The 18008-nt window shown below is 38.9% G+C and overlaps 1 protein-coding gene across 1 annotated transcript in view; it reads right to left on the reverse strand.

The window, feature by feature from the left end:
• Nucleotides 1-18008, reverse strand: part of LOC111331710 (uncharacterized) — a 62649-nt gene that overhangs the window by 9233 nt on the left and 35408 nt on the right. Inside the window, exons 37-62 of the mRNA XM_088755259.1 lie at nt 17703-17768; nt 17405-17476; nt 16928-17106; nt 16649-16782; nt 15645-15897; nt 14888-14954; nt 13989-14312; nt 13442-13611; nt 12667-12767; nt 11401-11553; nt 10774-10993; nt 10220-10365; nt 9587-9762; nt 8664-8911; nt 7982-8133; nt 7715-7777; nt 7157-7253; nt 6654-6848; nt 5945-6075; nt 5222-5437; nt 4612-4761; nt 3942-4046; nt 3361-3468; nt 2422-2584; nt 1753-1865; nt 1207-1262 (exon numbers count right to left, since the gene is read on the reverse strand). Of these exons, the coding sequence (XP_088611385.1) occupies nt 1207-1262; nt 1753-1865; nt 2422-2584; nt 3361-3468; nt 3942-4046; nt 4612-4761; nt 5222-5437; nt 5945-6075; nt 6654-6848; nt 7157-7253; nt 7715-7777; nt 7982-8133; nt 8664-8911; nt 9587-9762; nt 10220-10365; nt 10774-10993; nt 11401-11553; nt 12667-12767; nt 13442-13611; nt 13989-14312; nt 14888-14954; nt 15645-15897; nt 16649-16782; nt 16928-17106; nt 17405-17476; nt 17703-17768 (3858 nt within the window). The remainder of the gene's footprint in view (nt 1-1206; nt 1263-1752; nt 1866-2421; nt 2585-3360; nt 3469-3941; nt 4047-4611; nt 4762-5221; nt 5438-5944; nt 6076-6653; nt 6849-7156; nt 7254-7714; nt 7778-7981; nt 8134-8663; nt 8912-9586; nt 9763-10219; nt 10366-10773; nt 10994-11400; nt 11554-12666; nt 12768-13441; nt 13612-13988; nt 14313-14887; nt 14955-15644; nt 15898-16648; nt 16783-16927; nt 17107-17404; nt 17477-17702; nt 17769-18008) is intronic.

The raw sequence follows: 18008 nt of genomic DNA on the forward strand, positions 1-18008 counted from the left end.
AAAGCGTCAACCATATACAAAACTGGTTTTCTTTTTCTCCTTATTTTTTGTTGTGTTTGGGGAGCCAAAAGAGGGGATCTAGCGTCGGAAAATCAAGCTTAAAAACAGCTATAAGCTGAATGGGCTCAAACAAAAGCTAAAGCCTAAAGGGATCTTTTCCTTCCTTTCCTTGTAAACTTTGAACAAGAATCATATTGTTTGCCAAGACATTACACGTATCGTTTCTCATCAACCTGTGATTCCTAAAAGTGGGAGTTGCAAGGTGAAATTACACCAAATCAAACTACAAAATGCCCGCCGTCTAAAATCTTACACGAGCAGTGTTGACTTCGCTAAACTCCCACGAGTTATCAGCACAAACACTCCCCTTCCAATTCACAATACAAATTCGAACATACAGATAATAAGAAACAGGATAATAATCTACAAGTGCAAATTGTTTTGATATCAAACCACATTTTTCAGAAATCAGAACTTAAGGTTACCGTGCACCTTCAGGGGTGTCTCGCGTGCAAGCGATATAGCGCGTCCGGTTTAAACTGTAGATATCTAAACCCCTATATCAAATTAAAGTTTATAGGACTGGCTATCAGACTAAACCAAAAATTTTGAAAAAAAATTAATTGTCGAATTTTTCACGGCTTCTAAATGCGAGCGCCCGAATCACTTTTTAAGAGCTACAAGTCAAAGGGAATTTATTCCACTACTCTCAAATTTTGACAGTTCCTAGTTTTATATATAAACAACAAAAACGTGTCTCCGAATTTTTTATTTCTAAATACTTTTTTTTTTCAAGAGCGATTTTTGTAGGATCACTCCACATTTTTTTTATCCTGTTTCAAAAATGTTCTGTAACTTTTCACTGAAATTGAATATAGCAAATCGCAGACACGTTTTTTTAGCGCTTTGGCCCCGGAAACGGAGGAGCACATTAAATAAGCGAAAAACAAAATTCGCTTTAACATGTATCGTTCAAAAGGTGATTCGGGCGCTGGCATTTAGAAGTCGTGAAAAATTCGACAATCAATTTTTTTTCAAAATTTTTGGTATCATCTGGTATAGTCTGATAACCAGTCCTATGGCTTTAATCTGATACAGGGGTTTAGATATCTACAGCTGTTTAAACTGGACGCACTACATCGCTTGCATACGAGACACCCCCTGAAGGTGCACGGTAACCAGTTAAGAAGGAAGTGGTTGACTCACTTGTCTTTCCCAGATCCGAAACAAACATCACCATATCCACTTTGATAGGAGTCAGTCTACAGACGAAAAACAAAATTACCAAACTTACTGTAGTTAAAAAAACACTTGTCACTTTCCACAACTCACAAATAATTGAAAGGCTAACGCTCGAAACGTCAGCTAAGAAACTCTTAATGGCGACCAACCTACGTCATCAACTCAGTCAATAAAACAAAGTTACCTGAGTGGATGATGGATCAGTTCAAACTCTTATTTTTCTTATGCTGGTGCGATTAGGATTTGATACTATTTCCCACTCACCATCGAACAATTAATAGTCTTTTTCCAGTGCAAAAAGTTACTTTTAGTAACCAATAAGCCCGTCAAGTTTTGAAACACTCTGAGACTCTGAAAATTGGGCGTTTGTTTGGTGCCATTTTCAAGATAGAAAAGTGAAGTAGTACTGAGTAACCATCGAATAGGCGCGAAGCTGAAAATGTTTTTATGCTTAGTCTTCAGGGTGTAGATTAATATCCATAATTTTCTTAGAAAATAGATGAGACGTACCTGAGCATTATTACTCACTGAAGGGCAGTTATCACAGGCATCACCAACACCGTCACCATCTGTATCGTTCTGGGCTGGATTACTGACAAATTGGCAGTTATCAGTAGTTTTTCCTACAAAATGTTATAATAAATTTAATTCATTAACTGACAAATTACCCAACAAACAAATCAGAAAACAAAGAGAAAAAAAAAACGAAACAAAGAAAAATCAGCTAAGAAGATGATATCTAGAAATAAATCTTTAATAGATGTTCGTGTTTAAAGTTCGGATAACAAACAAAGAGAGCATTTAAGCGCATCGACCTTGCGTCTCATACAGCTTTCTGGTTAGACTTTGTAGCTAGTTTGATTTTGCAGTTCATATTTCCGTAACCAAAAGTCTCGGATACTTAGCCATAGTAGAAAGGGAGAGATAGAAGTTAGAAATCATGCATACCTCTCGTTGCTTTTGTTAGCCAAAAATTCAAATAAAATCTCACGTCAATGACCTGCTTTTACGGGAACAAAAACTTAAAAGGATTAGCCAAAAAATTTCTGATAAGCCAATTCTTGTCAAGCAAATCGCAGTAAAGCCCTTATCCCGCGACCATCCCATCCACTGAAACTTTTTGAAGTGACAGAATCATCTGAACGAGTGTGAAATTACGTGACAATGCGTAACTCTTACCATCGCCGTCAGGATCAGCAGTGTCACATGCATCTCCAAAACCATCCCCGTCACTGTCCAGTTGATCAGGATTAGGTTGATTGACGCAGTTATCACATACGTCGCCTATCCCGTCACCATCCGCGTCAGACTGGTCCTGATTCTTCACAAATTGACAGTTGTCCTGGAAACAACACAACACATATCAAAACAGGCGTTCGCAGGTTCAACTCCGTTTACAACGTTTAAAAATTTGGATGAACTCTGATAAATCTAACGTGTAGTCTGATCTTCCGGGGGAAAGCCTTGCGAAGGACTGTTACAGGTAATAATGACTGACGTCTCGAAAAGCTTTGGGGAAGTCATCATCAGAGTAAAGGCTGATAGTTTCGAAAGAAACTATTGGGGCTGCGTCGGTGGGAGTAACGAAATAATTTGGATATATCAACAAAGTTGAAATGGTAAATTGGCCACCGTAACGATTACAAAAGCTGACGTTTCGAGCGTTAGCCCTTCGTCGGAGCGAAAGACGAAGGGCTAACGCTCGAAACGTCAGCTTTTGTAATCGTTACGGTGGCCAATTTACCATTTCAACTTTGTTGATATATCCACATTATTTCATCATCAGAGTCACTGATGTGATAGCTTTCGCCAAAGTCGTCCAAACGTCAGTCATATCTATCGATAGCAATCCTTCTCAGAACTACTTTAACCCGACAATCAGACGTAATGTGCAAATGTTACTGCAAGGTTAAACTATTTACTTTCATTCCCTATCTACAAAAAAATCAGTCACTTCTATCTGAAACAGTCCCTCTCAGAACGACTCTCAACCTGACGATCCGAGAACAAGTTCAAATATTACTTCAGGGTTTAAACCCTTTACTACCTGAAACGTTCGAAAATTAATAAATAAAGAAATAATTAATAGCGGCAAAATCAAAACGAGCTTTCACTTACTAATTTGTCAATTATCAAATCATTATCGTCATCTTCATCACAAGCATTACCGTCCGTGTCACCATCACTGTCCTCTTGACCCGTGTTAGGTACACTTGGACAGTTATCCTGCAGAATAAATGTCGCAAACTTTTAATAACTGCATTACTGGGTGACACATTTGCAAAACTTTTTCTGAGACCAAAGTGGCTCATTTTGTTTGTTTGTTTTGTTTAATTTAGGCTTTGGTTTTAGTAAAGTGAGCTGTAATAGAATCCTTGAAGATGAAAAAGTCTTAAAGTACTACTTGGGCTCGCCTACCTACATGTGTACAGGCCATAATGTTTGGTTTGTTATTTGAAGAACAGTTAATCAACTCACGATGCTAGATCGAAGATTCGTCCAGTATTTTATGTCATAATAATATAATATAATAATAATAACGATTTTAACGTGGAGAAACACTTAGCTAGAAGCTAGTTTACAGGTTTTCCCCGAAACAAGTAAACAAATAATTCAAATTAAGCCCACGGAAGGAATTGCATCAAGATCTGGGTCGATTTCGCACTCTTCTCCATCACCGCCATACCCACCATACTTACTTTGAAGCAGTTTGGCAAGGTGCAACTTAAGCCCACGGAAGGAATTCCATCAAGATCTGGATCGATTTCACACTCCTCTCCATCACCGCCATACCCATCCTTACACTAACAAGAAGACGTGGCAAACTGAATTACTCACACATATTTCATGCATAGTCACTAACTGAGAGAAGTAAGGTCCGTCAATCAATGCATTTCAACGACTTTCGAGTACACGTGAGATCTTTCAAACTGAAAGTACTGCCTGACTGACTGATCAAGTAAAGTCGTGCTGACGAATTCGGTGTAGATTACATTGTGAAATCTAAATGAATGGATGTAACAAAGTGGCGAACGAAATGAGTCGAGTGCAAGTTGGGTCTAAAAGCATGATTGAGCTTTTATATTGAATGCGTGCCGTGAGCTAGTACGGTTTCGAAATCACACGTTTAAGGTCCGATCAAAGTTTTATTCCTTTAATTTGGTCGCTAATTCTGTTTAGTATAGGGTGTATTTTCGTACAAACTTCTTTTACCGAAACGTTATTTCACTAAGTAATGTGACGAAGGTCAACTTTACTAAAGGGAGTAGACTATTGGTCCGTCCTGAAATAGAACTTAACCAAATATCGCTCTTTCCTAGGGACATTTTTTCGTTTTTCACTGCAAAAAAAGCAGACAAGTTACCATACCCTGCACTTGAATCTTCCGGCACCAGTCTGAGTACACAGTGCATTTTCATGGCAAGTGTGTGAGTTATTGGTACAAAGGTCACCAGGGTTACAGCCTAAGTAGCCGTCACCAATAAAACCAGGATGGCAAGGGCCACATGTAAAGCTTCCCTGTAAAAAAAGATTAAGAAACGAATGAATGAATAATTTACTAAATTGATAAGTTCCAAAACAAGTGCTCGTTTAGCAACAGTCTAGTGAATTGACACGAAGCTGCGTACATGTGGACGAACGGACGTCATGTCGACACGATCACAAACGTTTCTCATAACTAAGGTTTCTATAATTAAAAACAGAGGTTCTGCAATTTTGACGCGCGCACTTGATCTCCTTTAAAAAATGGAGATCCTGCAACTGTAACGAATAAAATGCGCGCAGACAAATGCAGAACATTCGGTCAATTTTAGGAGCGATTTTCTAAAAATCCCAAACCAGACTTTAAATTCCTAATTTTCGTAGACAGTAATTAATAGACGAATCTTCCATCCACAAATTATCTGCGTACCTTTTTATTGAAGGAGTTATTCTAGTTCCAAAGATAAACAAGAATGTCAGTCTGTAAATGACTCACATTTGTGTTGATACATTGTGAATTTGGATCGCAGCTGCTGATTCCCTCTTTGCACTCGTCAATCTCCTCACAGACTTGCTTGGAATTCTGAGCATCTTCCAGACCAACACCCGACGGAGCGTTCCCTCTATAACCTTCTGGGCAGGCGTTACACTGGTAACCAGGGACGAGATTCTCGCATTTATCGCTCTCATAGCAGGGGCTGGCTTTTGTGCACTGTGGAAAAATAACGATGCGTTGATAATTGGACACTCCAGGAAAAGGGGCATTTCATATTTAAAAAAAAAAAACACAGACAGCATGAAACCAGAAAGTCAAGAAACACGGTTAAGGGTGCTTTGACTCTAAAACTGCAATAATTTGTTTCCTGGAGGATCAAAGCCTTCAGTTGTGGATGAGGGGCTCTTCTATTCTTGGTTCATTGTCATTTTGCCAGAATATGGCTTCGTTCTTCACCCATCAAGCCCTTTCACAACGGTGATGATTCAACCTTAAGAACGATGCTATTCTACTGACGTGTCCCTATGAGGATTGAAGAAAGTGTCTGTCAGCATTGGTCCCGTTTATTTGTTTGTTTTTGTTCGTTTTGTTTTGTTTTCGATATTGCACGTTCAAGTTCTATAGGCTTTGTCATTAAAGCGTGAAAGGAATTCTGGTTAAAAAAACACTAAGAAATATACAAACATACAAAAGCTGGGTTTGTGTAAGTGTCACCCCTCCTACCTCATTAATGTCGGTACAGGTCCTTCCATCGCCTTCATAACCTTTAGGACACGGACCACATTTCGACTGACCAACTCCGACGTTAAGACAGCTTACACCAGGAAAACAGGTGCCGTTGGACAAACATGGGCCTAAAGAATTTCAAGTGAAATTTCCAGTCAAATCAGTTAGTTAGCAAATAAAGTCACTTTATTCTTTCGTTTATTTTACAAACTCATTCTTGGAGAGAAACTTAAACAAAGCAAAGTAACAAAACGTGACTAAGCTAAAGGCAATATTATTGAATAAATTATAAAGAGCGAACAAGTGAATCGCGAAATTTGATAAGCTCTAGAACACATTTATTAAGAATGGCAGAAAAACTTGTCCCTCTATGACCAAAGGTTCTCAAAAACCTCTTAAATATGAAAAGGAGCCTAAATTTAGTTTTCAGGTAAAGAAGTGAGGAAGCGACTCATTTTTTTTTTTAGCATTTTTTTACGAGAAAATTCGTTAACATTGTGTATTGGTCTCGTTTACCATTAGACAAAGTTCGAAATCGCCTTTTAACGAATAATTATAGGAACCCTTTTGCGCTTTGCCGTTTGTACTGAGATATACGTAACTTGGATGCAGATCCATCGCCATAGGTCAGAGATATCATGTTATCACTTAAGAAAATAGCAGGACAACACCCAGTGAATAAGCAAATATAGAGATTCATACTCACAGTCCTCAGGATTAAAACAAGTCTGACACATGGAACAGTTCGGGAAACTTCCGTGCTTTGCCCATTCATTGGCAGGACATTGCCGACAACTGGTCTTCATGTATGTGCTGGTGTAACCATCCTGGCAACACTCACAGGTTTGTGCACGAGACACGTTATTAAAGCTACCAGGAGGACAAAGCGTACATGGGAAGCCTGAGAAAAGAAACGAAAATTCGTTCCAGCAGAGTGTAAATTATCATTGCGAGCAGATTTTCTTAGTTCGCTTAGAGAAACTTCACACACAGCTCTCGTTTAAGTCCTAAATAATACATATCGTGAATCAATTGGACTTGAATATGATTAGTAACGAACTGGTACTCTCAATTCTAGGCTTATTCATATTGAAAGACGCGTGCGTGTTTTTAGTGTAGTGCTGGTTGATGTCTGCAAAATCTGCAAAGCTATTTTCATATCATGATTGTGAGCTCTCATCGACAACAACCGCCAAACTTCGAACCAACCTTTTCCATCGCTGTATCGTCCTGGTGTGCAGTCGTGCTTCCTTCCCTCAAAGCAAACTGTACCAGGTTCACAGTCAAAGCAATTCTCGGGGCACCACTAGCAAGACAAGAGAAATATCGTTAATCAAAAGCTAAAATCTGTTCTCCAAACTAAGTAGAAGCTTCCGGACGGAGTCGAAATTTATTGCAAAGTGGCATCTGGTAGTTTAATGACTCACTTGCCAGGTTATGTTGGAGTTATTTCCCGGTTTCCGTGACATGTCATGCATATGGTGCTTATTTAATGATATTTCTTTTTAGGGTCACAGAGACACTAATTGAAAGTAAAGTATCTTGCTCAAGAACAGGATACAACGAAACCGGTCAAGCTGGAGCTCAATTCTGAGGTCAGTACGATAAAAAATCCGCTGCTGCGCTTACCACTAGAAATTCAACGAAATACTCATCGGGTTCGATGTTCCCGGGCACATTTGACCCTGCTTAGTTTGTCTGTTTTAATGCCAACCACTGTCGTTGCAATAATGATTCTGTGGAAAGAATATTTTGTAGGACACCCACCGTTGAATTGCACTTGACATGTGTACTCTCTGGACAAGGGAGCGCGGTACCATTCACACAGAGCTGAAAATAGAATGCACAGGTAATGTAACGCTTGGTGCTCTTGCTTATCGAACCACAACCTATTGGGACACGTGGGGATTCGAGGGTGCTTTTAAGATTAAATGAGCATTCCAAAAATCAAAGGTTTCGGTCGGTACAGGCTAGTGAAAAAACTTCAAAACACTCCCACTCTTTCCTAGAAATAAGCACACTACATCCACTTACCCATCCCTCGGGACAAGGTGAACATGTCGCTGCGGAACCAAAGGAGAATTCTGTTGGTGAAGCGAGTCCACATCGCTCTTCAGTTCCATCTCCAACACAGAAATATCCATGAGTGCACCCGCGACATCTCGGCTTTTCGGTGGAGTTTAAAGCTAGAGGTTGAATAGAAATATTGTGGTTACCCCAATACTGCAAGATTCAGTTTAAAAAACATATCTTTCATTCTTTAGTTCGCTGAAAATTCGGTGGCAATGTAGGTTTGCAGAGGAGCAAAAGAAAGTTTTTGCCAACCTTCTTTTAGGGCCATGCTAATTGTATAATATCCTACCAAATCAGCTACAGAGAGCTCATTGGCAAGATAGGCAATACACTGAGCCTGCATTTCTTTATTACGGAAAACAGTTGACCTTGAAACCTAGCCAATCCTGCTCTTTGAATGGTCTTCAGAATGAGCCATTTGAGCTTATATACCATGGATCACACATCCACTCTTTTTTAGCAGATTAAACAAAGCGTTTATTTGCAATGTTCGAAGCGGATTTGGATGATTAGAGTCCAAATTAAAACAAAGGCAAAAGCACCAGTTTTAGGATATGATAGTTGTGGCCATTTAGCATTTAATATCCGACGCGTACTGATAGAACAATTGTTAAATAGTGTACGCTTCTTATGAGGTACTTACGGTATTCAGATCCTGTAAGCCCAGGCGCTCTAAAGAACACCTCACCAGTACCTGGATCAGCTACAACAGCCCCGGTCACTTCGCAAGTAGCATCAAATGTGATATTCAAAGGGATACTATCACCGCGTTTTGGTGAACCTCCATCCACAGCAAATACGAAGTATTTGTAGGTCCATTTCACAGTCTTATTGCTCCACACCACCTCAGTACCATTATTGACATAAAACTTCGTGGCGTTGATGTGCGGACTATTAAATACGACAATATTTTAGGTATAGAATAGAAAAAAATATGAGGAAAATGAAAAGAGGAGTAAAGAAAAGAAAATTGAAATCTTCAAAATTTGACTTCCAAAATAAACGATTAACGCAATATCCTCTTTACTCTAACAGTGCCTCTAATCACCTTAAAGTCAAATTAACGAAATGATGGGGGAAGGAGAGGAAGGAATCGGGGGGGGGGGGGGGAAATCCGGGGTTGATATCTCGTCCAGACGGATTATATATGCTCCTGGTCGCTGCACACCACTATAACTACAATAAACCATGGAACAATTACCTATCTCAACAATGGTACAAGAAAAAATATAAAAGCTAACTTGGAAGCACCATGAAAGACATATTTGCAATAATATTGTTGAAGGACACCTCCCTGCTTTAATTTACAATCCTCGACGAATCACTGTGGCAACAAGTGATCATATCTAACGACACGCCATGTGGCTTAACTTTACTCTTCAATGAAATTAATTTCCAGGGAGAATTTATCCCTTTTCTATACTTTTATGAATGTTAACACCTGAAAATCATGATGAGGCAGCCTGGACTTCGTAGCGACCCCAGCCTAAGCTTTTCTTTAGAGATTAAAACTAGTCTGATATGACTATATAAATGATCTATTTATCTATGCTGCACTTTACGCACATTCTCTCTGGTTCGCTAACGTTGTATGTGATCCGAGCGTTCACACCGCTGTCTTTATCAGTGGCTACAGCCGTGAAGAACGCTTCTTTGCGAAGTGGTGGGATTGGCTCCAAGTCTAAATCTATGTTGACTTCTTTCAAAAATGGACAGTGATCATTGTAGTCTTCAACAACAACCTACAGAAGCACAAAATACCAGGGATCCAAACCAAACAGTTGATCATTTTAGAAATTATTGTATTGCACGCGGGTGGGACCAGAAAGGATAAAATATAACAACCTTCACAAAAATTTTCATGTGTTAACCTCCCACTTCATTTAGCACAAAGATCTTGGTATAATACTTCCAGGGATGACATTTCATCCCCTTCCTTTTCACTTCTTCTCCTTTATCTGTTTTAATTATCATCGTAAAGTTATAAAACTATCATCGTAAAATAAATGCTAAGATTTTTTCCAAAGATTTCAGTCGAAAGCAATTTTTTGTGTGCATTAAAATGTTTGTAGTTGCGAGGCGAGTTAGTGACGTAAGAAAGAGGGGGAAAGGTGGGGATTACATGTATCTAGGGAATGACCATTAGCTACAAGCTCTTCTTACAACTACCACGAAAACGAAAAAAAACTAATAACTTACTTTGATTGAAATGTTGCCTGTCCATCCTTTAACAGTATCGGTTATCCTTAGGTATAACAGATAATATGAGGTGTACTCAAAATCCAAAAGCTCTTTCAGCGTTAGTTTAGCTATAGATGTGGCAATGGAGGTGAATGACTGAATTCCTGGGGAGTCAAAGTGAAAGAGATAAATATGAGTTTCATGTAACAAAACATGCCTTAGAGTCGAGCAGCACATTTTGTCTGTTTAGTATAAAAATGGTACACGAAACCTATCTGTTATGACTGATACGAGAAGGAAACAGATTCAAAATGAAGCCCAGAATACTGTTTTCTACAAAGTTTCTCTTCGATACTTTCAGACTTGATATTATGATTGTTATCCTCAGTCGGTTTGCAAAAGTAAAAGTTTAAACCTAAAAGGATATTGCTCCCAAGTACAATTAATTTCCAAGGCCAGAGCTAATGTTTGTGCACACATCACGAGTCACCCTGTCTGAAATATAACGTTAACTTGGTCCACACACATTAAGCACGTCTTGAAACAGACCTGGTTTTATCATTGCTTCTTACCTGAATTAACTGAAGGTATTGGAGGTACTAGATCATCAGTAGCATTGGGACACAACACAATTGACTCTCCGTCAAGGATAAAAGTGGGCGGAGAAGGAGTGGTGGCTGCAGATGGTGCTGCGTAGGCCCCATTTTTAATTTCGAATCGGTCTTGCTCATTTCCTTCCAAAATGTCGACGTTGTAAGGCCCAGTCGAGAAAGCGTCTCCAATATGAACGTTCTAGACCAGATGCGAAGAAATCAGTGAGTGAACGACAATATATATGTGTTAAATAGAAAATCGTGTCACACAAAGTTATTCGCGCAGCTTACACCAGTGTTGATGATGGGTTTCAGTGTTTACGGCGTCTTTGAGGAGATAAACCACTCGATTATCAGTGAGTTTCCACTTATCGCCGCCAGTATTCCGAATAAGTTCGAAGTCGCTTTGCGGTATGAAGTACACAAGTTTGAAACGATAGGAGTTCCCAAAGTTTGTTTTTAAGTTGATAGTTAACACAAATAACAATGATAAAACTAAAGTCGAAGACTGACCAACCCCTAACTCATATCAGAGTCTCTAAGAGACACCCCTTTCTTAATATTTCTTCGTATGGTTGGGTAGAAACAAGAAAACAAACATTTCACCTGCACAATAACGCCAACATGTGCGTTCTCACTGACAGTAGCCACATAGTCAAGAGGTGGAAGGAATGAAGCGCCACTTGACTGGAATAAAATGTGTGAGTTGCATAGGAATCTCTCAGCGACGAATACATCCAAACGGTATGGTTCATTCACCTTCAGGGAACGGCAATAAAACGCTAAGAGTTAGAATGAAGGTTTGTTTTGAAAGAAACTGATAAACTAAACTACTCTCACCTAAATTAAATTAGATCATTCAAAAATAGGAGGTGAAATCGTGGTCAGTGGCTTCATCTCAACATTCTTATGATTGTATTGTCGTTTACCCTTCGCTACATCCCTAATTGTACGCCAAACTTCACCCGCCTTGCTATTTCATGAAGAAACCGAATTGTCCGCACTAGAGTAACTTTAAGTAACACCAGACAGAATTAGACGTCTAAACAGGGATTGTATAATCAAGAAGAGGGATTGTATAATCAAGAAGAGGGACTGTATAATCAAGAAGAGGGATTGTATAATCAAGAACAGGGATTGTATAATCAAGAACAGGGATTGTATAATCAAGAACAGGGATTGTATAATCAAGAACAGAGATTGTATAATCAAGAACAGGGATTGTATAATCAAGAAGAGGAATTGTATAATCAAGAACAGGGATTATATAATCAAGAACAGACTAAACCAGATTAAATCAGACCGGCGAAAGTGAGAACTGCCAACAAAAATGGATCAAATCACACCAAAACGGATCTGACTACACCAATTTAAGGCAAATAAGATCAGAGCATACCAAACCAGCCATAACTAGACTAATCTTTAGAAGACTAAACCCAAACAAGCGTAACCTGCCTAAGCTTCACTGCCATAGATCGACCTGATTGGTTCTCTTAAACAAACCCAACCAAATGAGGCTGGGCTAAACAAGTCTAGATCAGACTGGATAAGTTTAGTCCTTACTTGACTAGAACCGATTGGGATGAAATAATCTAGACTAGAAATTGACTAGACTAGTCTAATGGTCCAGTTATAACGAGACAAACCAAATCAGGCTATACTATACTGGCATGACTGGATGGGACTCGTCTACTCTAGATTTGACAAGAATAGACTATAAAAGACTAAACCAGACTGAACTGGACCAAAACAGAACATCAGAGCCTGAAAGAAGTAGTATAGATCGCACAAGAACACTACAAATAAAGTATGAAAAGAACAGAAAAGGGAATTCCAAACTCAGATCACAAGATTTCTCAATGAAGTTATTACCTTAAGAGATAAGCTAACTTTCTCTGCTTGTAAAGCCCCTGTGACTTGGCATTTTCCTCCGATTACTGTGCCATTTTGAGGAATAACAGACTCAGTCGAAGCTGCAAGATCAGCAAAACAAACTTGTAACACATACTACAATATGAGATGTCACTGTAAGTTAACTTTTGTAAGACATGGTTAAAACTCACCTATATCGAGTTTCTAATATAACGTGGCTGGATTTCGACTGCATCATAAATAAATACATTTTCATTTTCGTTTTTATAAAGATTTTGCCAATCCACGGGTCATTTTTATGCAAGAGAAAGTGAAACCCGAGTGCCATTGATTGACTTCCAGAAAGCATAGCCCAGTGGTTTAATTGAAAACAAAACAGCAAAATGTAAAACAGGTCCGTAAAGCGTGTACATTAAACACAACACAGGTGGAAATTAAAGGTACAACAGCGTCCGTGCACCATCCCTCCCATTCCCCATCCCCTTTCTCATGAATGGTACTCTACTTTGCTAATTTAACAACTACCTCTATGGTGTCAACTTAAAAAAAGGCTAGTTCTTTTCCGCTCCATCTTTAGCCTTATTCTCACGGCTTAATGATGACCTTTTTTTCAGACAAGGGAATGATGATTTCTATGATCTCCCATAATCCCACCCACTCACTCTTGGTAACATTCCCCAGACCCCCTCTCGACGGGGGTAAAGTGAATCTGCAAACGTTTTACATCGTATCAAATTAAGTAGGAGTGAACTGTATCACAAACTTTGAGTCGTACCAACATCAGCTAAACTTATAGAACGACATGGAACATCCGTTTCCGATGGATCAGTAAATATCTGCACCACCAGTTTCTTGTCAATGAATACCCACAATTCTTCACCGCCAGAGAAGGAAAAAACTTCATCACCAGAAAAGTTGAATCCGGTACTTATTGCAGCAGTGAAACTGAAAAATTGAAATCAAATCATGTAGCATTCGCTATACTTCTGTTTATTTCATTGTCACACATTTACTATGTCTACTCAGTTGTTTCCAATCTTTAGGGAATCCTAGACATCCCATTAGGTTTGCTATATCTTCCACCCCCTTTTAGTCTCCTCCCATACTAAACGTCTAAGACTTGAAGTCTCTTTGAGGTCATTAGGCCCATGGGTTTCAATAGGAATAGAAACGGCAACGAGGTGAGCTGCAAGCTGAAAAAGGAACATAGCAGGTTAAAAAGACTTGACACAATTCCTTGCATTTCATTCTGACAGTAGTCTTATAGCTAAGAAACAAACCCAATGACAAAAAAAAGGCAATTGAGTCTAAAAAATCCATACCCATAGTTCCTAAGTGCATTAGTATAGCAGTCCCTCTGTCCTTCTGCACCCCATCCACGGCCATCAACTGGGAAGAACTTGTCGTTGTAATGCCGGAACACCGTATTCCCATTTGCATCTATCTCCAGCTGTTTTCCTAGCTCGAACTTCTCTTCATAATGATAGTTCTGGCTGGAAAAACGTCTAAACCACTGAGAGAAACTATCAGAGGTAGGGCTGCTTGATATGGACAACCAGCTGCCATAAGGGCTCTGAACATATTGGGGATTTCGATACAGATCATCTCTGAATGCACCAAGACCAGTGAAATCAACATGGGAAGACCTGAACAAAATTTTACAGATGTTACCCACGTAAAAATTGCAACAAATATCAAACCCTTAGAGGTCTTGAAGTGCTCCTATTAGAAAACGAGGTAACAAAAAGCCAGTTAAGGAAAATTTGATTAAAAGTACGGAAATCACTCTAGTTTTTTTGTTTGTTTGACTGATATTTTGAAAAGAAGACAACTTTTCTCAAAATAACAAGTTTAGAGCACTCAAAGTAACCAAAATAGCAAATGCGACTACAGCTAAGCGGGGTCAAAGTAAAGTTATAGCGTCTGAGGTACTTCAATCCGTGATCACCACACCACATTTGAGTATAATAAAATTACATATTACTACGAGGCAATGTGGAACAGTTTCTTCTCAGTGGTCTGACACCTTAATGCCATTAAACTGAATATCTTATTACTCAAACAACCATCACTTCTATACAATTTGACTAACGATGGCGTAAATACTAATGGAGAAATGTCAAAACAAAATGCATTCCAAACGATGAAAATATTACAAAGAAATGTCAAGGTCAGTCGCGATCCGCCCTTCTAAGTATTTTCATGAATCACATCAACTTACTGGAAATCGTAATAAATAATGTCCAAGTAGTGACTGGAACTGTTTAGCGATACATTGGTCACAGGAGCTGATTGAAAGAAAACAAAAACATCAGTGAGTTGAACGCTCACTTAAATTTTAAAAGAAAAGGTCATTTGCGAGTTCTTGATAGTCTCACTTTATAACTGAGGCCAGAGAGGGTAAGAGTTGATTTCTGTATCGAAGGCCTTGCATTGAGCTTTGTTTCAGGACAGGCCTGGGTATCCGGGAAAATGATTATTCATTAATGTTTTGAGAGCTTTTTGCTGCTTTTGTCGTCATTCTTCATCAAGGATCTTTCAAGTGCCTTTTTTTTCTTGCTTTAGTAAAATTTAAAAAATCTTATGCTGCAAGCTTTTATTAAACACTCCCACAACAAATCTCAAAATACTGGAACTAAGAAATTATTCCTATTTGGCCCCACAAGCGCATCAGCATATCATGAAAACAACTTTTTGGACAGCCTCAGGCACTGAGATTTGGATGCGATAAAAGCTTGAGGACATTTTTTCTTCTTCTGCTCCAATTTTCGGAGATTTCAGGTGAGCGCAAAGTTCGGAAAACACGTGCAATTAGTATAACATCAATACCGATACCCGAAATGTCTTGAGCATAAGAATAACTTTGCAACCGTTTTCTTTCGGAGGAGGTCTGTAGAAGATCTCTCTCGATAAAATTTAGGCAAAACGTGGAGGAGGGAATAATATTCATTGCGAGACCCTTCCAAGCGTATACTTACCTTTTCCTTCTAATGTAGTAACAGTTGCTTCCTCACTTTTAGGGGAGGTCTGAGTTTCGATTTCGCCTTGGGTACTGTTATCTTTGTTTGTCCCATTATAGGCTGTTACTGTCATGGTTACGTAGCACACATAGTCAATCCCTGCTTGGACACCATCGGCTTGAACAAACAAGATAAACTCGCTTTGTGTGGAGCCAAAGAGTGACGGAGCGTCTGCGCTGTCGCACGTTGAGTTGTACCCCACACTTATGACCTATGATAAACAAAATCGAATAGTATCAAAAGCGCTTTGATATTAAACATGGTACGATGTCTAAGCTACATCAAGAGTACTTGTCAAAGGTCCAAGGGAAACCTCTTGAGCCAAATAACTTCCACCATTTCATCATATTTCCAAGACAGTTCGTCGGTAGTTATGCCTCTCACTTCGGCACAGCGAAGCACCACTAGAGCAAAGTTTATAGCACAAGAATGACCCTGCCAGGGCTTGCACCAGGACCTCTCCATTTGGAGGAGAGTGCTATATACCAGCCCACCGCCTCGTACATAATTATGAGGTAATAACCATGACAAGGGTGATAATAGCAGTGACAACAGTGTTAAGGCAGGTGACAATCTAAGAGTTTAATATCAACAGAGAGAGGAAGAAAGAACTGCAAAGCCAGACACTTTGTCAATTTTTTGCTAATTCTTTTTTTTTTCTGGAATAAGTGTGTTCAATTATAGCTAATTGTGGGTTTAATTTCATTTTTCTTTGACTAACAGTCACCAATAAGCGAGGCTAATCCAATTTTAAAACTTATGGAATTTTCAGGTTTAGGGGAAAACCTGATTTTCTGGTGTTTTTGAACAGAACAAATTATCATAACCATGAAGCCCCCCTTTCCTGTTCCAGAAGGATACATCTTAACTAAGTTTAACAGTAAAGCTCTTACTCCATTCTTTTTAGAAAAACATCTTCAACTAGTTGTATCTACAAGTTAAGTAAACCTGAGGACATTTACAGTCGTAATACTCCACGTATCCGTATAAGTAGTGTTTTTATCAACTATGGGTGGCGGATAAAGTGAGGAGGGTCGTGACCAGTCCACTCTCAGCTGGAAATCTCCCGGGGCTGTTGCAGTGATATTCACCGGTGCTAGAGGGAAGAGAGAGAAAAGTTAAATAATCAACTGCACGCTTCCGATCATGCATTTTTAAACATTAATAAAACTGTTTAAGCGTATAGATTATGGACAGAGGTCTTGGATAAAGTAAATGAAGGAAAATAATATAATACGTACAGCATGTGAAATCCTGAACAGGTTGTAGTTCATAAGATCCTCCAGGATAAAATTCTACAGCAGCTACACGAGATGGAGAAGCGCAAGTCGCAGCCCTACTCTGAGAAAGGGCATTTATGACAGCGACAATGGAGTTATAGACGTTGCAGTCGCAAGCGAAATTGTTGTTATTAAGATGTCTGCAAAACAAATAAAAGTCATAGTGTGCACACGATACATATCTCAGTGAAAGTGATGGGTCATGTTTATAAATATAAATCTTCGCGAAATTTGGACATTAAAAGAAAATTGAAATAAGATTTCTTAGTAAATGTAACAGTTTTCGATCATTTATCGGGAATTTTTTTTAACCTGAGCCTTTTCATATTCTCATCACCTCACAAGTTTCAGAAATTATCTCGAGATTAAGCAGCCAAGTATGGGCATGTCAGTGCACTATTGTAACTGTACTCAGTTGTATCTTAAATGGCTACTTACAAAGTTCCTAGCTTTGGGAGTCCACCAAAACAGTCTTGACCAAGATTCTCTATCCGGTTATTCCCTAGGTTGCTAAAAACAAATAAATAAACGAAAAATCAGCCGAAGCACAAACTTTTATTGGAGTAACAAAAACTAACATTACTTATGACACTACTTGGCGAAGAAAAAAATTCATCAGATAAAAATAATGGTGGGAATTTTTTAGATCCTCATAACAGGTTTGATCTTCGTTTACCTAAAACTACAACAACACCACTGCTGTTCAGGAGATATCACTACACTGTGTGATACTTACAGAGTATCAAGATTGTTCAATTTGGGAAACGTGGGCAGAAAGACAACTTCATTTCCCTGCAAATATCTAAAAGAGAAAAATAAAGTGGGAGAGAAAAGCACAGTGCATTAAACAACATGACAGGCAAGGCCAGAAAGGAGTTTCAGATGTCTCTGTTTATCTACTACCAAACATAACTTAGGTTGAAGGCTGATAGTTTCTAAAGAAACTGTTTGGCGCTGCGTCGGTGGGGGTAACGAAATAATTTGAATATATCAACAAAGTTGAAATGGTAAATTGGCCACCGTTACGGCTATAAAAGCTGAC

Source organism: Stylophora pistillata, chromosome 3, assembly GCF_964205215.1.
Source record: "Stylophora pistillata chromosome 3, jaStyPist1.2, whole genome shotgun sequence".
In the NCBI taxonomy this organism is placed as follows: Eukaryota; Metazoa; Cnidaria; class Anthozoa; order Scleractinia; family Pocilloporidae; genus Stylophora; species Stylophora pistillata.